This window comes from Pongo abelii, chromosome 14 (genome assembly GCF_028885655.2).
Source record: "Pongo abelii isolate AG06213 chromosome 14, NHGRI_mPonAbe1-v2.0_pri, whole genome shotgun sequence".
In the NCBI taxonomy this organism is placed as follows: Eukaryota; Metazoa; Chordata; class Mammalia; order Primates; family Hominidae; genus Pongo; species Pongo abelii.
Window position 1 is genome coordinate 81,256,484 of NC_071999.2, and position 24,927 is coordinate 81,281,410.

At 37.2% G+C, this 24,927-nt stretch overlaps 1 protein-coding gene across 6 annotated transcripts in view; it reads left to right on the forward strand.

Annotated features, from left to right (window-relative positions):
* Positions 1-3,658: 3,658 nt before the first annotated feature.
* The window catches only part of UCHL3 (ubiquitin C-terminal hydrolase L3), a 56,411-nt gene continuing 35,142 nt past the window's right edge, over positions 3,659-24,927 (forward strand). The window contains exons 1-6 of one of the 6 annotated variants that reach the window (XM_054529129.2): positions 3,659-4,002; positions 4,116-4,127; positions 14,851-14,979; positions 20,752-20,908; positions 21,285-21,370; positions 23,519-23,566. In XM_054529129.2, coding sequence (XP_054385104.1) covers positions 3,961-4,002; positions 4,116-4,127; positions 14,851-14,979; positions 20,752-20,908; positions 21,285-21,370; positions 23,519-23,566 — 474 coding nt within the window. In that variant the 5' untranslated portion in view covers positions 3,659-3,960. Of the gene's footprint in view, positions 4,128-4,255; positions 4,383-14,850; positions 14,980-20,751; positions 20,909-21,284; positions 21,371-23,518; positions 23,567-24,927 lie in introns of those variants that run through there. The other 5 variants (XM_009248705.4, XM_054529130.2, XM_054529131.2 and 2 more) reach the window with 5 other exon arrangements.

Here is a 24,927-nt window from a genome sequence, read left to right on the forward strand (position 1 = left end):
CATAGCTCTTCTACACTTCTATAGAGTTATGAGTATTGTTTGCTCTATATTTACTATGTTTAATTGCCATTTATAGCACAATAGGGTGACTATAGTCAATAATAACTTAATTGTACATTTTAAAAATAACTTAAGGAGTGTAATTGGAGTGTTTGTAACTCAAAGGATAAATGCTTGAGGGGATGGATACCCCATTCTCCATGATGTACTTATTTCACTCTGCATGCCTGTACCAAAGCATTTCATGTACCCCATCAATATATATACCTACCAAGTATCCCCAAAAATTGAAAAATAAAATTTTAAAACATTGACATTTAAAATGTCTTGTAAAAGGCTATGCTGTAATTTGGCATAACAAAAAGTTACTGGGTATGGAAATAAGCATGAAAACAGAACAACAGGTTGCAAACTTGCACTGGTGAGGCAAATATGGACTATTGGAGGAATAGCCACAATTCCATGTATTCTTGCAAAGCATCCAAATAATTTACAATTCCTAAAAACGGTAGATAGCTTTGAGTAGATAAATTACTCAAGTTGCTTATTTCAGTTTAAGGTTGGAGAAATCACCAAATCCCTCAGAATATAAGAAAAAATGTATTAGGATGAGAGAACAGTTTTTTGAGTCACAAGTACTCTTGTTAAGGCATCAAACATTAATTTGTCAAAAACTTCCTGCTGTCTTTGAATAGAAGCTATTAAATTTCCAAAGATGTATGATTCAGCAGTTGCTGCAAAATGTAACCATATGCTTAGTCAAGTAGGAAATAGCGATAAACTTTTATATCCTTTGACAACCATCAAAATTATACTGTCAATGCTAAAGATACTAAAAGTGCATGGATTTATGTAAATAAGTGGTATGACACTATGACACTGTGCATAGGCATGCCACTATATTTAATTGAAAACTGTAAAATATTTAAGAAAATCTTCTCCTGTGATGATATTGTGCATACTCACAAGAAGGGGATGTACAATGTTTTAGTTGATGATCTATAAAGTTGCCTTGAACACTGAATTAGCAAATACTAAATCATTGCTTCTAGGGGAAATGCAGGTTTGGTTCCTGTGAGCCTGTGGTCACAGTATTTTCATTAGCTAATCAGTACATAAGCTTGTTTTATGTGTATTTCTGTTTAAAAACACCTTATGTGATATATATTGTTGATTCATTAGCATTTAACTATAGCCAACAGCACTGTAAGTGAAAACCTGAACAAACCTTATCTAATGTGTGTATTTTCTCTGTAAGGCACATGAACGCCTTCTTGGGCTTGGGATCACTAAATAGCAGTTGAGCACCACGCTTGGGGGCCATTTTAAACATTGAATTCACTGACAAAAATCTCAAAAATGGGAAAATGAGCATTAAATAGACCATCAAGAGGACTCCTGTTTCCAGTATAAGAGCTGCAAGAAGGCAGAGTATCACTTTGCTCAACTTCGGCTGGGAACTAAAATTTTTGTCACCCTGTGAATATCTGTGAGTGACCATGAGAACTTTGTGAGTATAGATTTGGGAATTACTAATAAATTTTAGCAAGTAGGCAGTTTCAAAATGCAAAACCCATAAATAATGAGGATGGACAGAACTTTGTAAAGCTTCAAAGTCATATGGCAAAGGATGTGGGTAAAGGGAAGATTAAAAAATTGGAATCAGTGATGCCCAATCTTGGGCTCCGTCTCAGACTTATTGAATCAAAATCTGCATTTCATATTCCCCAGGTGTTTTTATGCACCTCTGAGACATGCTGTCCTCAATACCATGATAGGTACATCCATACCAGACGGTGGAAGTTAAACTGTATAAACCATATAAACCAGATGGTGGAAGTTAAAATGTACAGTTGAAGTCTACAAATTAGACTCCTACATTTGTAAGGATTTTATGGGTGTGCTAGGACAACCTCTGTAAGGTGAAAGACAAGTTATTGCATCTTGCAATTCCTATTAACAGCAAAATGGCAGAGCACCTACTGGGCCTCTTTGGCTTTTGGAGATAGAATATACACTTGGGAATACAGCTTCAACACATTTATTGGGTGGTATGGAAAGCTGCCAATTTGAGTGGCTCCCTAGCAAGACAGTGCTCTGCAGCAAGTCCCTGCTGGGATGCAAACTGTCTTGCTGTCTGGCCTTGTGTCTCAGCAGATCCAATGCTGCTAGTGTTCCTGGAAGATAAAGATGCTGTGTGAAGTCTTAAGCAACCCTAACAGGTGAATCACAGTGCAGAACCTCAGGAATCTGGAGCAAGGCAATTCCTTTGATAGTAAGTAATCTGAAAAGCAGCCTCTGGCATGCACTGGGCCCAGTAGAGACTAAGAGTCTGGCCATGTAACTCTAGTGATAATGCAACTAACTACATCACGAGCTGGACACTGCCAGTTTTACCAAGCCAAAATGTTAGGTGAGGATAGCAGCAATCCATTAGATAACGATGAAGAGGAGTTAAGGTAATGAAATACCTCTGAAGTCAAAGAACAGTGACCAGAAGAACGTGGGTGGGAGAGTTGGAAGTTTCCCAAGAAAGACAAGCTCAGCATAATATTATCTTTTTCTGACTCCCTAACTGCTCTCTACCTGAATTTCCTCTATTAGGTGCAGAATAGTAATATGCAGTCTTCCCCAGGTCAAATTTATGGAGTTATCATTGATAACTTCTGCTCATCAAAGGCATCATCTCTTAAAACAGAATCTCTTTAATCTGTGCCTTTCTTTGTGGCTACTGTCTTAATTTTTTCAGCATTTATTTCTCACACGTTTTCCACATTATTGACAAGTGATGTTTCTGCATATCTGATCATCCCATTTATTCTTCAGATGTTTACTGAGCATTTTCTATGTATCGTGCTCTGGGTTAGGCCCTGGATAAATAATGTGAAGAAGAAAAAAGAGACACTGCTACTGGGCTCCTGGAATTTGCAGTTTGGTGAAAAAGATACATGACAAATCCTGCTTAAGATCCTTCAGTGGTTCCTTGCTGTTTTCAGGAAGCCCAGATGTCTTGACCAGGTTGCCTCTGTTTACCTCTACAGCATCACCTCTAATCAGCACCCTTTACTCTGCAGCCACAGTGCGTTTTCCCTTCTTCACAGCACCCTCCTCTCTGCGTAGGTAAAGTCTACCATCTTTTAAGGGTTCAGTCCAGGAATCCACTTTTTCAGGAAGACTTCTGGACACTCTCTTCCCCCTTCCTCCGTAATTCCAGCACACCTCATGCCATCACTATCGTATAGGTACCACGCTTTTTATCCTGATTCTCCGTTGTCTTGTCCACTGTCTCTACTCCACAGTGAACTCAACTTTGTGTCTTCAATACTTAGTACAGTGATTTCTAGTACTCGACATTTTTTGTCAAATGGAATCGGATATATAGAAATACCCGCTGCCTCCCGCAAGAGCAGACAAGGCCAACCCATCACTCCTGCACCCCGACAAAGGAACAACAGCACCGTGCTGCACGGCGTCCTCCGGCCTTGCTGCCTGGCAATGGGTAGCCACCTAGCGTCTGTCTCAGAAGAGGACTCCGCGGCACGCCTCCTAGCGCAGTCGGTTGACACTGCAAGAATGGGGGGGTGCCGGTGACCACGCGGTCCCAGACCGGCGCAAGGCGCACGCGTAGAACGCGAGCGCTCGGCAAAGCTCGGCTCGGAAGAGTCCAAGCGTGAGGGGAGAGGACTGTGGATTCAGATACTGTTTTTCTCCCGAAATAGGAAATTGGCTTATTTTTTTTCCCCTCGACAGCATCTTAATTTAAAATATGACACTTGACCTACGGCCCTGCAGGGAGCGGTTAAGAGGGTGAGAGGCCCGCCAAATTCTTTTTGGTGTTTAGGCGCTCCTCCTCCGGGCGGTGTGTTGGGAGGGCCCAGGTCAAGGCGCGCGTGGGCGGAAGCGGCGGCGGCGGCGGCGAAGGCGGCGGCTGTCAGAGCTGGAGGGCCGGGCACCGCGGCCATGGAGGGTCAACGCTGGCTGCCGCTGGAGGCCAATCCCGAGGTGGGCGCGCTTCGGGGCAGCCCTGGGCCGTGGGCAGGTGCAGAGGGAGCCGGCTTGCTGCCGCGAGTCCACGGTGGTTTGTCTCTAAAGCGTGTTCTCTGTTTCGTTTTCAGGTCACCAACCAGGTGAGTGAGGTGTCTGTCGCTCGGGACCTCGGAGTCTTTTCTGTCTGCTCGGTCCGCTTCCCTGCTGGATTCCACCTCCATGCTTCCAGGGATTCTGGGATTTAATTTCTTGAGGGCCCCTCTTGTTCGGCTTTACGCGGGTCCGCCCCTTTCAGAAAGGACAATCTCGCTGCCACCTGGCTGCTGGAGATTCTCCCACCACTCCTCTGGTCCCATTCCGCAGCCACCACGTATCTTGGGGACTCCGGGTCTGAGGTTTGGAGGGACTTTTACCCTGTATTCCTATTCCCCTTCCTTCTTCGTTTTGCCTCCTGTTAGTGCCGATTCCGTAATTTTCCTACCGGTGTACCTTTTGGATGACTAATTTGCCCACACTTCTGACTCCAAGCTTTGTAAACTCGCCCACCCAGTCCTTGTAATTTCATCCACCGCCTGCACTATGAAATCATCTTCCAATCATCTCTTGCCCCATCAAGTCACTTTTCTTCCCCGCCACGCCCCCTTTATCTTCCAGTCTTTTAAAGCTGGACTTTTAGTTGCTGTTGTATCAAAGAAAGCTCAGTTTGATAGTTCCCACGCCATTCTTTGCAATCTACAGCAATTTAAGTTCCTTCTGGGTGTTGGAGGTTGGGGATTGGGGAGGGAGGAGGGAACATCTCCCAGCCACTCAGAAGAACAGTAAGTGCTACCAGGTGTAAACTTTTGATCTGCTCTGGTGTGCCTTATTTTACCCTTTTTTTTCATTCTCAACAGCTCATTTATTTTTTACTGCTCTCCTAGTTTGTCATACTCCCTTTACCTCCACTATCTTCCTTCTCATCACCAAGGAACAATCCACCGTGTCCTTAAAAATATTGGTTTTTGGTTTTCAAAGCTTGTAGCAAATTCCCTGGACAAAGAGACATCCTCGTCTTGCTCTCTATCTTAGGGAGGAAACATTTGATCTTTCACCACTAAATATGTTAGCTTTAGGTTTTTGGTAAATGTTTTTTAAATCAGGCTAAGGAAGTTCCTCTTTTCACCCTAGTTTGCTGAGAGTTTTTCTTATGAATCTATGTTGATTTTTCGCAAATGATTTTTCTGCATCTCTTGAGATGATCATTTAAGGAAGAAATAATACTAATTCTACATAAACATAAAAGAGGGGAGACGGCCAGGCGCGGTGGCTGACGCCTGTAATCGTAGCACTGGCGCTCTGGGAGGCTGAGGTGGGCGGATCACCTGAGGTAAGGAGTTCGAGGCCAGTCTGGCTGGTGAAACCCCGTCTCTGCTAAAAATACAAAAATTAGACGGGCGTGGTGACACACTCCTGTAATCCCAGCTACTCAGGAGGCTGAGGCAGGAGAATCGCTTGAACCCGGGAGGCGGATGTTGCATTGAGCCGAGATTGTGCCACTGCACTCCAGCCTGGATGACTGAGCAAGACTCTGTCTCAAAAAAAAAAAAAAAAAGACACTTCCTAACTCATTTTATGCTAGCATTATCCTGACGCCAAACTAGACAATTCATAATAAGAAAAACTGCAAATCAGTATCCCTCATGAATATGGATGTAAGAAATCCTCTACAAAATATTAGCAAATAAAATGCAGCAATAAATATATAAAAAGTAACATATGACCAAGAGCAGTTTATCCTGGTGTTGCAAAGCTAGTTCACCATTCAAAAATCAATGTAATTAGCCATATCAATAGACTAAAAAACAAAACTTTTTAGATGATGTTAATTGTTTTAACAAATAAGTTTGTGTAAGTAGGAACTTAAGTCCTGTGATTCAGCTGCTAGTGGACCTTGTTTCTAGGGTGTCTTGAAAAACTATCAAACACGTGAATATTTTAGGGGCACCTTTTTTAATACCAGTAATCTGAACAGGAGCTGGTGATTCTTTGGTGAGTAAAATATTCATGGTTTTCTGCTTTTCAATCCAGTTGAAAGACAGTAAACAAGCAAACAAGTCATTAGCATTTATTATAAGTACAATAAGAAAAAGAACATAGTGCTTTGATAGAGACCATCAGGGAAAATGTAATACATGGAATAGTGACAGGAGACCTTTCTGAGATGATATAAACAGACAAACAATGTTATTTAGTATATGATTATACACTATATCTGGCATGCTTTGGCATGATTTAGTTTGTTTTGAATTTATTTTTTAAAGAAATAATGTGCTTTTAGTGGGAGAATGGGCAAGTATGTAAGAAACGGTTAGTTATAACTAAAAATTTTGTGGTTGTTTCTTTATTCTCTATGTTTTAGTGGCAGAACCAAGAGTAGAAGATGGATAGAAATTTAGTTAACTGACTTAGAATTTGGAGAATGAATAAACCCTAACAACAATATCCATCCCACCCTCTTTTATTTCCTCAACCTAATGGAATGGTAGGATCTTGAACTCACTGTGTTACCGTCTGGTAATTTCATGTATTGTTATTATAATCAATGTGAGCAAATACTGCTTTAGGCTCTGATGATGCCTAGTGTTGTATAAGAATGGCCATCACTTGTCTGCTATATGCAGATGAGTATGAATTGTTAGACATTAGCTAGTAACCATGTGTCTCAGCAGATGTTGTAGACAGTGATTTCTCTTGTTGGTTAGTATGCTGTCAGCCCTTTTAAGGATACTGTGTCATGCTACAGGTAGGACTTAATCAGAATAAAATGAGTTAAGTGATCAAAAAAATTATTTAAACATTTTAAACTCTATTTACCTATGCATTTAAAGGGGTAAATGCAGCTTGCAGCTGATAGAAAGTTACAGATAATTAAACATCAAGAATTACAACGTTTATAGAATGTGATATAGGCAATCATTATTATTTATGACCATACTAAATCTTCATTGTGATTATTTTTTGTGATTTGAGTACAGTACAACCACATTATGTATATTTTACATATTGTTGTGCTTTAGAACTAATGATTTTTGTTTATATGGACCCCTCTCCACCCCAAGGATTATTATTCCTACTCATGATTTTATTGAGGAGGCAAAATATTTTCTAGCATAATATCGAAAGGGAAATAAATTTACTTTAGCATAACTATTCTGTTTAGCCTGTATGCTTAGAGTTAGAAAAAGAATTAGAGGTCATCTGCTGGCTTATTGCCTTAAATAATCACAATAAATAAATCATATAAATTCTCATAAGAATTCTCTAATTAGTAGATACCATTTTAGGAAAAAATCTTTGTTATCCTGTCCTCCTTGAGCTGCTGCCTTACCTGTTTTCCTTCTTTGTAAACTTTCCACAAAGAATTGTTCATAGCTGCTGCCACTGCTACCTCATCTCACATTCTTTTCCTTATTCATTCCTATGTAGCTTGCTTCTGTGTGTACCATTTCGTAGTAACTACTTTTGTCAAGTTTACTAATCATTGCCACTTTGCCAGATCCAGTGATCACTTTTCTGTTACCATATTTCTTGGCCTTTCAGCAGCATTTGGTAGAATAGCCCACTCCATCCTTATTGAAACATTATCTTTGCTTGGCTTCTGTGGTAATTCTGATTGTTGTCTATTTTCCTAATTGCTTCGAAGAGTCTCTGTTGCTAGATATCTCCCTTCCAACTTCTAAGGAGCGCCTCAGCCAACTTCATCCTAGACTGCTCATCTTTCCTATGTGTTTTCTTGCCCTAGTAATGTTTTCTGTTGTATAGTTCTAATACCATCAGTTGTCGCATAGATGACCCCATGTTCCTCAAAACCCTAACATTGCCACCAAATTGGAAACCTGTATATTCAGCTGACTCTTTGGTGTCTCCATCTGGATGTCTTATACATACCTTAAACTTAATATGGCCAAAAAAGAAATATGGATTTTCATCTTCCCATCTCTACTCTAAACCCTTTTCTTCCCCACCTTCCAAGGGCATAGCCATCCATGCAGTGTTCGAGGTGACGTGTTGATGCAGTTGATTCTTCTTTCAGATTGCCATTCCAGAGAGGCCGTAGTGTCTTGATTTGATTCTCGGATTGTAATCTCTGCTTTGCTATCTACCAGCTCTGAGACCATGGGCAGTTATCTAACCTCTTTGTGTCATAGTTCCTTAATTTCTTCCTTTCTTAAAGACAGGGTCTTGTTCTATCTCCCAGGCAGGCTGGATTACAGTGGCACAATCATAGCTCACTATAACCTTGGAATTCCTGGGCTCAAGCAATCCTCTCACCTCAGCCTTCCAAGTAGGTAGGATACAAGCTTGCACCATCACACCCAGCTAATTTTTGTATTTTTTGTAGAGACAAGATGGTTTTACTCTGTTTCCCAGGCTGGTCTCAAATACCTGGCCTCAAGCAATTAGTTCCTTCATTTCTTATAATCTCTTCTAATCTTATAAGATCACTATAAGGATCATGTAAAATATGTAGAATGTACATATTACTACATGTAAAATATGTAGAACAATGTCTTGAACAAAGCATGCTCTCCATGAATGTCAGCTATTTTTAATATTCTTTTTCTCATTCCTCAGATCTAATTGATCTGCAACTCTTATGGACCCTTCTTGCAAAGGCTATTCCAAATATGGCTATTCCATTTCAGCTGCCACAGTGCAAGCCACCATCATCCTTAGCTTGGACAACTATAGTAGGCTCCTAACTAGTTCTTCTGCTTCTCCTTTGCTTCCCTAAAATCTAATTTCCATATGCACCCAAAGTGGCCTTAAATAAATGAGAATCACATCTTATAACTTCCTGCTTATCATACTCTACTGGTCTTCCAATGCTTGTCCTTAGAATATACTTAAAACTTTTTTGTTTTTTTAAACTTTTAGCTTCAGGGGTACGTGTGTAGATTTGTTATATAGGTAAACTCGTGTCACAGGGATTTGTTGTACAGATTATTTCATCACCCAGGTACTAAACTTGGTACCTAATAGTTATTTTTTTCTGATCCTCTCCTCAGCCTTCACCCTCAGGTAGGCTCCAATGTCTGTTCCCATCTTTGTAGCCGTGTGTTCTCATCATTTAGCTCTCACAAGTGAGGACATGCTGTATTTGGTTTTCTGTTCTTGCGTTAGTTTGCTAAGGATAATGGCATCCAGCTCCATTTCAAGCTTTTATCATGTCTGAATGAGGAGGTACTGCCCATCTCTGACCCACTCATGCTATGCTGCAGTCTTCGAATGTGGAGTCTGTTCCTGCTTTAGAGTCTTTGCACTTGCTCATCCTTTGCTTGAGTCATCCACTCCTGGTTGTTTCATGGTAGGTTCTTGTCATCTGTGGCTCAAGTTCAAGTCATCTCATCAGTGAGTCTTCGAGTACACAGCTAAATTAGCCCCCCAAATCTGTACTGTCATCCTCTCTTGTTTCATTTTCTTCATAGTACTTCCCACTTTGTGAAATTATCTTGTTTATGTGTATACTTGTTTATCATGTGTATGTTACCACTAGAATGTAAGTTCTGTGAGAAAAGGGATGTGTCTGAAGTATGAGAACGGTGCCAGGCTCACAGGGGTCCATCAACAAATATGGAGTTGTCAGATGGAAGAATGAATAGATCTTATAAAGCTGCTTTCCTGCTCCAGAAGATCTCCCAACATTATCTTTAATGTGGTCGTGAATCCTTTGCCTATTTTAATGAGCAGCATTCTATCTCTTAAAGTGGTTTAATTTTTTTATTATAATAATAAGAATAATATATAAGTAGAAGAATTATATTTCTTTTATTGAAACAAAATCTGCTTTCTTGTAACTTTCTTCAGTTGTCTATCATTCTTCTCATTGAAACCATAGAGTAAATCTAATTGCTCTTTAAAAAACTCTTTAAATTAAAAAAATTTATTTCTTTTTGAGATGGAGATCACACTATGTTACCCAGGCTGGCCTCCAGCTCCTGGGGTCAAACAATTCTGCCACCTCAGCCTCCTGAGTAGCTGGGACTACAGGCATGTGCCACTGTACCTGGCTCCTAATTGCTATTTTATGATATTACTAAAAATATCCAGGGACAGGAATCATAGTAATTTAAGTCCTCTCTGAACATGCTTAGAAACTTTAGCTGTGATGTCTTCCAGAACCTTATCATACTGGTCACCTGCCTTTGGGCTTTCTTGTCTTGGTCATTGACTTTCATAAAATATGCCTCCTATAGGCGTATTTTCTGCTGAGTAATCTATGTCGAGTACAGTGGGCTATTACATTATCTTAAATGATCCTTCTTTTAAAGCAGACTAACATTATATCACCTTTGTTGGCAATTTTGTAGTTAGTCCATATTGAGCCTGCAGTGAAGTAAACTTCATTTTTTCTTAATCCACACATAAAGTGTTTTCAGTGTTTCCTCATTATGTCCTTTAATAATTGTCTCATTAAAATTTATTTTTGCTAGTTTCTACACTGCCATTTTCTCATTTAACTAATAGTTATTCTCCTACTTCTACATTTAGCAGTTAATACTAGTTTACTGGTAGTAATATCAAGTAATTGCTAGGTAAGTATAATTTTACGTCATAATTCAAATCATTAATAAATTAGTAACAAGGCAGAATCTCTGGCTGCCCTGAACAGACCATTAAAGACCAGAGGAAGTGGCTTTAAGAACAAATTTGAAAGTGAATTTTATCTATTTTTTTAATTTATAAAATCAGAGTTTTTGTTATTTGTCACCTAAAGAATGAGGAAGAATTTGTTATAATTTAGGGACAGGAACGAACAGGTTTTTAAGACACAGAAGTCTAGTTTGTATGCAAAAACCTGGAGGGAAGAGATGGTTATAGACAGTTTGAAAACTCTCAGGAGTTCATTGTGGCCAAGTTAGAGAATAAAGTACCAAAAAGATACTCTGGGCAGAGAGAAATGAAGCTGGAAAAGTAAATAGGTGCCATAGTGTTCACAGCCTTGCATGTGAGTTCTGGCAGATGGCCTTGAAAAAGCACTTAACCTCCCAGACATAGTTTTCTTATTGGCTGGTAAAACGATACACTGGGTTGAGTGCAGTGGTTCACACCTAGTGAGCACTTTGGGAGGCCAAGGCCGGAGGATTGCTTGAGTGTAGGATTTCAGACCAGCTTGGGCAACATAGTGAGATGTCTCTACTAAAAAATAAAAAAATTTAGCTGGCTGTGATGATGTATGCCTGTAGTCTTGGCTACCTGGGAGGCTGAGGCCAGGAGGATTTCTTCAGCTCAGGAGTTAGAGGTTGCAGTGAACTGTGATTGTGTCACTGCACTCCTGCCTGGGCAATGGAGCAAGACCCTGTCTGTAAAAAGAAAAAAAGGAAGATAAAATGAAACCTGCCTTGACATGGCAGTAGAGGTGAAGTGGGTACTGCTCCTAGCTCCTCACGTACAAGGATCTCAAAATATATTTACAAATAATTGTAAATATTCTTTATCTAGTGAAAAATTTGTCATTGGACCATAAAATAAAAAGAATAAGTTGACTGAAGATTTTTTAACAGCCAAATATTATAATTTATTAATTATTTTTCTCAATTGGCCAAAATTTTAGAGGCATTGTGAAAATTTGTTGAGTTAGTCAGAGGTTTTTTTGGTTATTTTATTACTCAATATTTAAGTTTGAAAAGCCAGAAGACTGGTGATAGAGGTTATGAAACCTTTTATCCTGCTTGATGTGAATGGGATGCTTCTAATTAACTGTGTAGAGATGGCTTTGCAAATGCATGTGTAGATAATTATCTTTGTGAGCAGTCTGGAAAAATATTTTTGGTATAGTTTTAAGACCATCATTTTGTGTTTTCTCCCATTTTTGTAAATTTAAATAGAATACATATGTGTATCAGTTCTATATATTTGTAACTTACAGCTACATATAATTATTGTAAAACTAATGCTTTTATAAAATACTAGAAAATAGAAAGGTGGATTCACACACCACCCAAGCTAACTGCTAACATTTTAGAAAATTTCCTTCCTATCTTTCTGTATTTGCATATGATCATTTCAAACACAGGGTTTTTTTTTAATTGTAAAAGTAGGACATTTTAATGATTTTTTTTTTCTTGAAGAAGTGAGTGGTAAAAGTTGACCCTCTTCTCTACCCTTTCTCCACTTCCCAGAGGTAGTCTTTATAGCTGCTTTTATTCTTTGTATTCAGATAGCTTCTGGTGAGCCTGACTCATGGCAATCTGGAGTCAGGATCTAACAATATATTCAGTAGATATTAGTTGCATTGAATTTCTTTATATCTATCTCATTTAATTGTTGATATAAGTAAAAAGTTAAAAAGCATGATTTTGGTTAAAGTTTAATCAAGTTATGATTTTATCTACTATTGGATCATTCATTATGTCCTCAGTTTGATACTAATTGGTATCACTACAGTGGCTGCGTTTGGTTCCTAGTACTTTTTGTACTTGTTAGCTTTGGCTGACATGGAGTAGGTTTGCAGTGAACTGATTTACAGTACTTGCTGATTTTGTCCAGACCTTTCACTAAAATATTCTGTGACTTTTAGTTTGCAGCACAGATGTAAAATTGCTCTGTTGTATGTACCATCGTGTTTTGTGACTTTATAACAGCCTGACTTTGTGGGTACATAAAATTAACAAATACATTTAAATTCTCTTATCAGGGTTCATGATACTTTTCCTTAAAAGGCATATTTAGGTAGTCTTCAGATTTGATTAATGAATGCTAGGGTTTTAGATTAGGAGCCAAATGTATCTTTTCTACTTCTTTTCCTCATTATACAGAGGCTTCACTGATGTATATAGACATACAGATGGCTAGGTTATCTACTAAAGTAGAGATGTAATCTTTAGTCAGTTCTAGAAATATAACTTGGGTGTCTGTGATTCAGCCATGTACAGTACTAGGCAATGGGATTAAAAACATTGAGTAAGACAGTTTTTTCCCTTGACTTTGCAGTTAATTTTTATCCTTTTTGGTTTTTAGATAGAATTGAATACTGAAAAAGCATAGACTAGGAAGTTTGGAGGAAGTGGAGAAAGGAGCAGGAAGTAGTTTGCAGTGCTTTAGTGAAGTATAAATAGAATCAAGTAAGAATGGATATAATGTAGAGGAGCCCATTGATCTCCTCAGCCCCGGACTCTTTTTTTTTTTTTTTTTTTTTTTGTTGAGACGGAGTGTCTCTCTGTCGCCCAGGCTGGAGTGCGGTGGCGCGATCTCGGCTCACTGCAAGCTCCGCCTCCCGGGTTCACGCCATGCTCCTGCCTCAGCCTCCCGAGTAGCTGGGACTACAGGCGCCCACCACCACGCCCGGCTAATTTTTTTGTATTTTTAGTAGAGACAGGGTTTCACCGTGTTAGCTAGGATGGTCTCGATTTCCTGACCTCGTGATCCGCCCGCCTCGGCCTCCCAAAGTGCACGCCACCGCGCCCGGCCCTCAGCCCCGGACTCTTATAGGGCATGTGACTTGTTGCAAGAATGAACCTAATCTTTGCTGAACACATTCTTCTAAGAAAGTTTTTATAAATCAGTACGTTTCTTATTAAACATACCTAGAACCTTATTTTTGACCAATGATATCATTAGCAAGTAGATTATCTTCTACAAGCAGAGAAATGAAAGGATAAGGACAGTTGCCCTTTAAACAGGAAGGTCTTGTCTTACAAAACTCAAATGCATGTGAGATGAATAACACTGTTTATATACGTGTCATGGCTTCACTGGTTTTGCAAGACCTCATTTGATGATTTAAGTACATGTGATCATTCTTCAGGGAGAAATGCCTATGGCACCTTTTTTGTTTGTTTTTAATTTCAAAATTTCAGATGTTAGACCAGCAAATACTATAATGTGTTCTTGAGGTAAGATATAGTGATGCATTTTTAATATGATTTTTGTTTCCTCTATTCCTTTTTTCTATCATCTAAAACTTATTTTGTAATGATGTACTTAAAAAAGTTATCAGCTTCTTTTGATATAGAGTTATTAATTTATTGTGAAAATGACATTCTCATTTTTTCTCTATGTGATAGATTAAGGTCTGACATTTTATTTTCCTGTGACATCTTAAGAATTGTAAAAAAGCACTAATTTTTTGTTACAGTTATTTTGCCAGATATAAGAGAGGCAATGAAGTTAAGTAAGTTTCATTGTGTAGTACAGGTCAGGAAGCCAGTAGTTTACTTCCTATATCAAGCATTTTCTGTTGTTCATACAGTGCATTAAATGCATTTTTGGCTTATATTACTCTTTGCTCATTGATACAATTCATGGCTATCAATCTATCTTTAGACCTCAGACATCATTTTTGGTAAACAGGATAAACTCTGTTGATTTTCTGATAAAATATTTATTTATTTACTGTAACTTAAATGCCTCTCCTTAAAAACCAAGCTCTGGAAATGAGTTTAACATATCAACCAAGCCAACTTGTATGTATTTGATGAAGTCCAGGCTTATTAAATTCAATTCCAAAGAAATGGAGTTTGAAAAAAGAGGTTTTATTTCACATGTTATGAATGTTAAATGTTATGTGCTGTAAATAAATTGCTATTTCTTCTCACCCTGTTCATAGAAAATCTGCTTTACTACATTCTTCCCCCCTAGTTTTACTGAAGTATAGTTGACAAAAATTGCACATATTTAGGGTGTACATTGTGATGTTTTGATATGTGCTGCTTTACTGCATTCCTACTGAATGTCAGTTACATTTGTATTTTATCCCTTTATATGTATTAGATAGAGTACATATTTGTTGATCATTTCCCTTTTAACACTATGTATAGTATACTAGTTTTCTTTTACCAACTAACATTCCATTGTTTTTTTTTTCTTTCTTTCTTTTACCAGTTTCTCAAACAATTAGGTCTGCATCCTAACTGGCAATTCGTCGATGTATATGGAATGGATCCTGAACTCCTTAGCATGGTACCAAGACCAGTCTGCGCAGTCTTACTTCTCTTTCCTATTACAGAAAAGGTAATCGTTAAGTAATATAGAAAGTTTCTGGTAAATACAATTTTTGCTTTATTCTATCTTATTTTTTGAGGCAGGATCTCGCTGTGTTGCCTAGGCTGGGGTGCAGAGGTGTAATCATGGCTTACTGCAGTCTCAACTTCCCAGGCTCAAGCAATCCTCCCACCTTAGCCTTTCGAGTAGCTGGGACCACAGGCATGTTCCACCACACCTAGCTGATGCTTGTATTTTATTTTTGTAGAGACAGGGCCTCACCATGTTGCCTGGGCTGGTCTCCAACTCGGGCTTAAGTGATCCTCCTGCATCGGTCTCCCAAAGTGCTGGGCTTATAGGCATGAGCCACTGTGCCCAGCCCAATTTCTTTTTCCTCTTATTTTAATTTACAAAGTTTTTGATAAATACAATCTTTAAGAACAAATGATCCCCTTCTTACATAAAATTAGGCAATCTAGGCAGTAAAGAAATCTTAAAACTGTTTTTATTAAAGAGATGATATTTAGATTTTGATGACAGTAAAGTCCTAAGTTAGTGCTTTAAGCTTGGGTAGTTTTCTTCTTTTATAAAAATTTGGTTAGTTTGCCTCAGCTGTGTTTTGATGTCACATTTTGATTTATGTATTTTAGAAATTTTAAGTACTAGAATAAATTTAAATACAGTTTTTTCAATATATATATATAAAAGGAATCTCCTTTGCTTATTTTAAGTTGGTAGGGGAAACTGATAATGTGGGTTACATTATTTTCAAAATAAACTTGAATGGGAATCACTAAGTTTAAATACATTTTAATTGGCAGCTTTAGGGTGTGTTGGGGATTATAAATAGCTATTCTTTGAGCTCTGTATTTAAATTCAAGTCTACATATTTTAGTCCTTTTTTCTAGAATGATGTGTATGTATGTTTCTGTGTGTGTGTATATATGTATACGTATACATACATATATACATATACATATATACACACACATGCACATATATATGTATAGTGGAGCCAGAACTGTTAAGTGCATTTTATAATAGATTTTGAGGCTATATCCTTCTGATTTTTGTTTTTAAAATTAGAAACAGTAGGATGATTGTAGTAGTTATGAAAAATGAAGAAGTAAATGGGAAGATGTGAGAGAAATGTTGATGATTTGTCGTATTTGTGCTCAGGTCATCCTATTCTTCAGGACTAAATGGAGCCAAATCCCACAGGATTTAAGACTTTGCTTAGTCCTGGAAATTCCTGGATCATTTTCTTTATGCTATAACAAATTAGCCTCAATTCAAGATAAATTAAATAACATTGAAAATTTTCTCTCTTCTACTTAAGGGTTCTACAAACCAAATTATTCAATAAAAGAAATGATATTTCTTTGCATTTGCTATTCATAATAGAGAAATTTGGAGTTAGGAATTTCTTACTGATTGTCTAGTATTAGACCAAACCCCTACACAATGGTAAGGTTATGATTACTGACATTTGTAGAAGAGTTAAGACAAAAACTTAAGTTTACTCTCTTTTAATCCAATGTTATTTTTACCTTTTTTGATTACAAAAATAAGCCAACAGATAACTATTCCAGGACCCCAATTGTAATGAACAGTAAATAATTGAAAAAAAAATCAGTTGCCTAAAGCTTAGGGTTTCTTAGCTGGTGTGATACAAATAGTTTTTTTGTCTGAATTGGAAATTTTCAAACCATTGATTTTTTTGTGACTTTTTTTTTGTAAAAAATAAATTAGATTTGATCTCTTTCATTTAGTGAGTCACCAGTATTAAAAAGGCATATTACCCTTATTAATAGGATTTAATTTAGTAGATTATCAGAGCTAAAAAACTTGTCCATGTTGAAAGGAAGAACACAGTTCTAAAGTATTTGCGTAAGTAAATTTGTACTTACATAAGTAGAAAATTATGTAAGTAAATATATAAGTAAGCATAAATACTTATAGAACTATAATAACATATAAGTAGAGAATATAAATAGCATGAACCACTTTTAGATGTCTTACAGTTTTGTAGAACCCTATTTCAGCTTATAGGTGATATATTGCAAAGTTATTAAGAGGATATCTAGTGCATTCTTTAGGAGCCGAAATGTCTTTGAAGTTCCAATTTAGAAATTGAATATGTAGTTGTGAATGACTTAAGCATACTAATAGCAAAGGAACTGTCGTGGGTACCTCATTACCCTTTATGTATGTATGTATGTGTGTATGTATGTATGTGTGTATGTATGTATGTATGTATGTATATATGTATATATTTACTTATTTTTTGAGACAGCATCTCACTCTGTCGCCCAAGCTGGAGTGCAGTGGCGCGATCTCACCTCATTGCAACCCATGCCTCCCAGGTACAAGTGATTCTCCTGCCTCAGCCTCTGGAGTAGCTGGGATTTCAGGCATGTGCCACCATACCTGGCTAATTTTTTGTATTTTTAGTAGAGACAGGGTTTCACCATGTTGGTCAGGCTGGTCTCGAACTCCTGATTTTGAATGATCTGCCCACTTTGGCTTCCCAGAGTGCTGGGATTATAGGTGTGACTCATTACCCTTTAAAGTCAATCATGGTGGGTTTTTAAAAATAAATTTTATTGTGTATTTTTGAAGTTTACAACATGATATAGGATTCATATACATAGTAAAATAGTTACAATAGTGAAGCAGATTAACATATCTATAATCACATAGTTACTTTTTTTGTTACAAGAGCAGCTAAAATCTACTTATTTAACAAAAATCTCTAATGCAATATGATTTTATTAACTTTAGTTTTCTACTTGTTTTTCCTATACATCTGCTATTTTGTGTCCTTTGACCTACATCACATCACATCCCTGTTAACTTCTGTTTCATTCTCTATCTCTGTGTATTTGAGCTTTTCCATGTATCAGTGATATTATACAATATTTTTCTTTCTGTGTCTGGCTTATTTCACTTAGTATAATGTCCTTCAGGTTCATCCATGTAGCAAATGTTAGGATCTCCTTTTTTAAAGGCTGAATAATATTTCTGTGTGTGTGTGTGTGTCTATATCTATGCCACCTTTTCTCCCAACCAAGTACTAACAAGGTCCAACCCTGCTTAACTTCTGAGATCAGATGGGATTGGGCACACTCAGGTTACTAGGGTCATAGACTATACCATGTTTTTATCCATTTAGCCATCTATGGACATTTGGGTTGTTTCCATATCTTGGCTATCCTGAGTAATGCTGCAGTGAACATGGAAGTGCAGATTTTTTTTTTTTTTTTTTTTTTTTGTGAGACAGAGTCTTGCTCTGTTGCCCAGGCTGGAGTGCAGTGGTGCGATCTCGGCTCACTGCAAGCTCTGCCTCCCGGGTTCATGCCATTCTCCTGCCTCAGCCTCCCGAGTAGCTGGGATTACAGGCGCCCGCCACCAAGCCCGACTAATTTTTTTGTATTTTTTAGTAGAGACGGGGTTTCACCGTCTTAGCTGGGATGGTCTCGATCTCCTGACATCGTGATCCACCCGCCTCAGCCTCCCAAAGTGCTGGGTTTACAGGCATGAGCCACCACGTCCGGCCTAAAGTGCAGATATCTTTACAAGGTAGTGATTCATCTCCTTTACAAGGTGATTCGTCTCCGTTGGATATGAATTGCTGGGTCATATGGTAGTCTATTGTTAATTTCTTTAGAAATCTCCATACTGTTTTTCATAATGGCTGTACCAATCTGCATTCCCACCAACAGTGCACTTGGGTTCCCTTTTCTCCACACCCTCACCAATGTTTATTATCTCTTTTTGATAATTACCATCAATGATAGTGTTTTGTTGTTGTTGTTTTTTGTTTTGAGACAGAGTCTTGCTCTGTTGCCCAGGCTGTAGTGCAGTGGTAGCATCTCAGCTCACTGTAACCTTTGCTTCCTGGGTTCAAGTGATTCTCATGGCTCAGTCTCTGGAGTAGCTGGGATTACAGTCATGTGCCACCATGCCTGGCTAATTTTTGTACCTTTAGTAGAGACAGGGTTTCACCATGTTAGCCTGGCTGGTTTTGAACTCCTGACCTCAGATGATCCACCCCCTTCAGCCTCACAAAGTGCTGGGATTACAGGTGTGAGCTACTGCGCCTGGCCAGTGATAGTGTTTTGAATGTGTTCTTTGTGATAGTGCGGTCCAGCCAGTAAATCATAGGCAAAGAGGCTATAAATTTTATTTCTCTCTGATATTTATGTCTCTTGGCCTTATTTTTTTTTAAGTTTTTGATCTACCATGATTTCTTTTTTTCCTTTAGTTGCTTTGTATCATTTTAGGAATTTTTCCTACACATTACATCTTGAAATTATCAAATCTATTTTGCTTTGTCATCAGGAACATTAACAACAGACTAAGCTATAGAACTGTAAACTTTTCAGCATAAGACCTTAACATACTGAACCTTTCCAGTTTTTTATCAGTCAAACTTACATGAATAATGTCCATTTATTCTGATAGTGTTACTTAAAATGTAATTTAGAAGCACAATAATAAAATTCATATTTTGAGCACAGATACATTTGTTGTTAGAAGCAGTTTATTATTTTTTTCTCCATAGGCAAGAGATAAAAGAAGCAGTTTCTTAACTACTTGTAGGTTTTCTATAGACATTGTTTCTTTTATTGCAGGGGATCAGGAAAATGTTTCTGTAAAGGATTAGATAGTAAATATTTTCAGCTTTGCAGGCCTTTAAGTCTCTGTTGCAACTATTTGACTTTACCTTGTAAACAGCCATAGACAATACATAATGAAATTTTACTTATGAAAAGAGGCAGTGGGCCAGATTTGGCCTGTAGGCTGTCATTTGCTGACCCCGCTCTATTGGAAGCAGAAAGTTATGGAAAAACTATAAACAAAACAATAAAATCATCTTTCTCCTCCCCACCTCACTGATTTTTTAACCTTTTTGCTATTTTTTACTCTTTCTTACTATTAGGAAACTGAGATACAGAGACATTAAGTAATTTGCTAAAGTCACACAGCTAATAACAGCTGAGCCAGGACGTGGGCCCAGGCAGTCAGCTATAGAGCCCACATTTTTTATGCTTATTATTATACCCTATTGCTTTTATAACCAGTTATTATAGATAATGGTTAGTGTCAGTTACGGATTATATGATGTGAATTTTATAAATATGCTATGATTTTCCAAAAGGAAAAATATTTTTGCCAATGATAAACAATATAGAAATGTAACAATTAGCAAGTAAAACTTCTCCAGTAATCTCTTGGCCCAAAGATAACCTCTATTAAGTTTTTGCATACCCTTTCAGACTTTCCAATGTGTATATACATATTTTAAAAACATAAATGGGAATTGTTATTAATACATACTGACCTATAACCACACTTAGTTATGGACAAAGTTCTAAATCAGAATGTGTAAATCTATTATGCTTTATAGTATTCTATTACAATATGCCATAATATATGTTAACCAAATCTCCATTGATGTCTTAGACCAATCTCCTACAAAGGAAATTGCTTATTGGAGTGTATGAGAATTTAAAATGTTAACACATATTGCCATATTCCCTGTAACATGATCGTACAAATACATACTTTTAATAATAGCATAGGAGAATGCCTTTTTTGCCCATACCTTCACCATCACTGGCTACTGCTATTCATTTTTCAATCTTTTGTCAGTCTGGTAGGTGATAGATTAATTCTTTTATTTTAAACCCTTTCTTTCATAAAAATATTTTTTATCATTTGCATTTTTTCTTTTGCAGACTGAGTTTTTTGATATGTTATCTTCCACAAATACATTATTGACTTTTTTTTTAATAGTATGAAGTATTCAGAACAGAAGAGGAAGAAAAAATAAAATCTCAGGGACAAGATGTTACATCATCAGTATATTTCATGAAGCAAACAATCAGCAATGCCTGTGGAACAATTGGACTGATTCATGCTATTGCAAACAATAAAGACAAGATGCACTTTGGTAAATGATTTTTCATTACTGCATTTTTTTCCCCCTTAATATATAAGTTAATTTCATTGAGCAGTAGGTGGTGCTCTAATTCTTTCTTCAAACTATAAAATAAAGCATTCCCTGCTTCTTTTATGATGGGAATATATATACTGTTAGAAGAAATATTAATCCTTCTCATTCTTTTATATTGTTGACTAATAGGGGTTAAACAAATGGACAAATATTAATAATGTAAGGCTTATCATTTATAACATGATCCTTACATTTCTAACCTACCAATGAAAGAATTTAACCTGAAAAATAGTAGCATACTTCTAGTATTTTCATATATTGGTCTCTCTGCTATATCAAGCCTTTTTAATTTTATCTTCTTTCATATTCTCAGAATCTGGGTCAACCTTGAAAAAATTCCTGGAGGAATCTGTGTCAATGAGCCCTGAAGAACGAGCCAGATACCTGGAGAACTATGATGTCGGTACCTTCTTTTCCGTTTTGATCTCATATGTGGGCAAAATTTTGTGGGACTGTAGATGCGTTTGGGGGCTTTGTCTTGAAACCATAGTTTTGAGCAATTATGGATTTTATTGTATCCATTAAGAAAAGCCTTTTGTACTTTTCAGATAACTTTGAAATATCCATAAATGCTGATAAGTTGCCATTTCTTTTCTATGTTCAGAGCTGACTGAATGGATAAAATCAGTTTGATTTACAAATTTTTTTTTTTTTTGATATGGAGTCTTGCTCTGCCGCCCAGGCTGGAGTGCAGTGATGCCATCTCTGCTCACTGCAACCTCTGCCTCCTGGGTTCAAGCAATTCTTGTGCCTCAGCCTCCCGAGTAGCTAGGATTTCAGGTGCGTGTCACCACGCCTGGCTAATTTTTGTATTTTTAGTAGAGACAGGGTTTTGCCATGTTGGTCAGCCTGGTCTCGAACTCCTGGCCTCAAGCAGTCCCTCCACCTCGGCCTCCCAAAGTGCTGGGATTACAGACATGAGCCACCGTGCCTGGTCCTGATTTACAAATTAATAAAATATCTTATGATTGACTGTTCCTTACCGTTCCCTCCCTAAAATAAATATATACCTGCCAGTACCCTATGTATCTTTTATTGGGAATTCGGAACAAGGCTGAAGATGAAAGGAAAAAGCAAAGGTTTAAAGGTAGACGTTAGACCATACTGTAGCTATATTATCAGTGTAATAAAGGCCACATAAACTGGGCTATATATATAATATAGGTTATATTTAATTCAGGTGATAGTGGTTGTACCACTTCATGTAACTGTTCTGAAATGGTTGTTAAAATTTATTACTTTTGGAATCAATTTTTCTTTTGAAATCTTTTGACCTTTTAATAACATTATTAAATAGATTATAAGTTCTTTGAAATTAGGTATATAATCTACAAATTATTTGGTTAGAACAATGCCTTATGTAGAATTTGTGCCTGATAAATTAATTGGTTTGATTATGTTGTTATGCATTCCAATACACTTTGAGAATTTTAAATTGTTTTTTTCTTTAAAAAAAACTGGAGACCTCATAAAACATCTTTATTATACATAAAAATAAAGAACATGAAAATCAGTACTCTTACTAATGAGAGGTAGATAAACATTAATATTTTTTAGGGAGTGTATGTATATACACAATTTTTTAAACAAGAATTTGATCATACTGTAATACTGTTTTATAACTTGCTTTTTTCACTTATCACAAACGTATTACATACCAGTAAGTATATATTTGATATTATTTAATGGCTGCATAGCTTTCCATTATGTAGTATTGTATTTCACCAATAAATTATTGTTAGAAATTTAATAGTTTTTCTTCTTTTTCACTATTTTAATAAATACTGCAAGGTACATCATTGTAGCTAAATCTTTGTAAATATCCTTAATTATATATAATTATGTACAATTATATGTAAATATATAAACTCCTAGAAGAGAAATTGCTGGATGAAATAGTTTGCATGTTTTTAAGGCTTGGATATTTATTTATTGCCAAATTGCTATTTATAAAGATTGTACTTTCACCTGTAATTTACTATTGTGCCCATTTCTCTGGATGTTTGCAAATAGTGGGTACTGTAAGAGTGGTTTTTTTTTTAGTTCAGGAAACTAAATTCTGTAGCTTCTGATAAATGCATGAGTTGTGCTCCACATTTCTCAATTGCTGACTGAAACTGCATGATTAAGCATAAATACAGCCAGAGCTGCAGAGGAGCATGGAACCTGGAGAAACAGATGAGATAAGCTTCTTTAGTCTCTATCTGTGAAATGCTTACTTTATTCTAGTCTCAATTGAATAAAGTGTTAGGTGTTAGTTCTAACAACTGAAAAAGTTAAATGGCCCCTACTTAGAGCCTGGAAATTACAAATAATCAGATATTCAATTTCCTAAGTTTTCAGAGATTTGCGCGTTACACAGTACAGCAATTCATTTGATTGCCCAGATATCATTCTTAAATATCTAGTACTAAGCTGTTCTTAAATTTCCTTCAATTTTTTTGTTTCTTTAGGAGACTTCAGGTGTTAAAATTTAGCTTTGTTGTTTTCATTTAAAAACTTGAGTATAGGCATTTTTTCCAATGAATACCTTTATTCTTATTACAGGCCATCCGAGTTACTCATGAGACCAGTGCCCATGAAGGTCAGACTGAGGTATTTCACATTTTTTTCTAAGTGTTTCTTGCTATGTGTAAATTTAACCATAGTATTATTGTAGGACATACAGTTTTAGAAAGTTACCTGGCTTTTTGTTTTTTCCTTTGAGAGAATTTACTTAAGCAAAAGCAGTCATAAAGTAGCAAAAGGACATGTTTTGACAAGCTGTTAAGATGCTGCTGTCTGCCGTTTCAGTTCATCTAATCATTTAGAGATAATGCAGATTGTGTGCTATTTGTGCGGCTCAGTGGCCTGTGTCTTCCCTATCAGATTCCTTTGATGTCCAACTATTTTGAGAAAAATACCTGCACTATTGTACAGTTAAATAGCCTGTGTCTTTATTATGTCCTGCTTCCAGCAGAAAACCACATCATTTTCTTTGCTCAATAAATTTGTTTCAGGGTAATGCAATGATCTTTACCATCTTTACCCTGTTAGCTAGTTCAGCTGGCTTGCTTTTCCTTTCCTTCTCTTGCCTCTTTTCTCATTTTTTGGTTTCTTTCATTTTTCCTTCCATCTTTTCTTTCTTTCTTTCCTTCCCCCCAGCCCTGACTCTATCACTCTAAGAGGAAGTTTGTCAGAAGGTATTTTAGTCAAAAAGAATTTAACTAATGCTGTTTGGTATGTTTATAGCACATTTAAGGGTTAATAGCAGAGAATTAGAGGTTTTCTTGTTTCTTATCCCATATGTGAGTCGAAACCACACTTTTTTTTTTTTTTTTTTTGAGACAGAGTCTTGCTCAGTTGCCCAGGCTGGAGTGCAGTGGCTGATCCTGGCTTACTGCAAGCTCTGCCTCCCGGGTCACGCCATTCTCCTGCCTCAGCCTCCCAAGTAGCTGGGACTATAGGCGCCCGCCACCATGCCCAGCTAATTTTTTTGTATTTTTAGTAGAGACGGGGTTTCCCTGTGTTAGCCAGGATGGTCTTGATCTCCTGACCTCGTGATCCGCCTGTGTCAGCCTCCCATAGTGCTGGAATTACAGACGTGAGCCACCTCGCCTGGCCGAAACCACACTTTTTCATGTAAAAGATGACATTGCCTTTATACTTAAAAAAAACTTGAAAAAAATACTTGATTTAAAAATCATTGATTTTGGCTGAGCATGTTGACTCATACCTGTGCAGTCCCAGTGCTTTGTAAAGTTAAAGCAGAAGGATCGCTTGAGGCCAGGAGTTTGAGACCAGCCTGGGCAACATAGCAAGACTGTCTCTACAAAAAGTAATAAAAATTAGCCAGGTGTGGTGGTGCACGCACCTGTAGCACTAGCTACTAGGGAGGCTGAGGCGGGAGGATTACTTGAGCTCAGGACTTCGAGGTTTTAGTGACCTATGATTGCACCATTGCACTCCAGCACGGG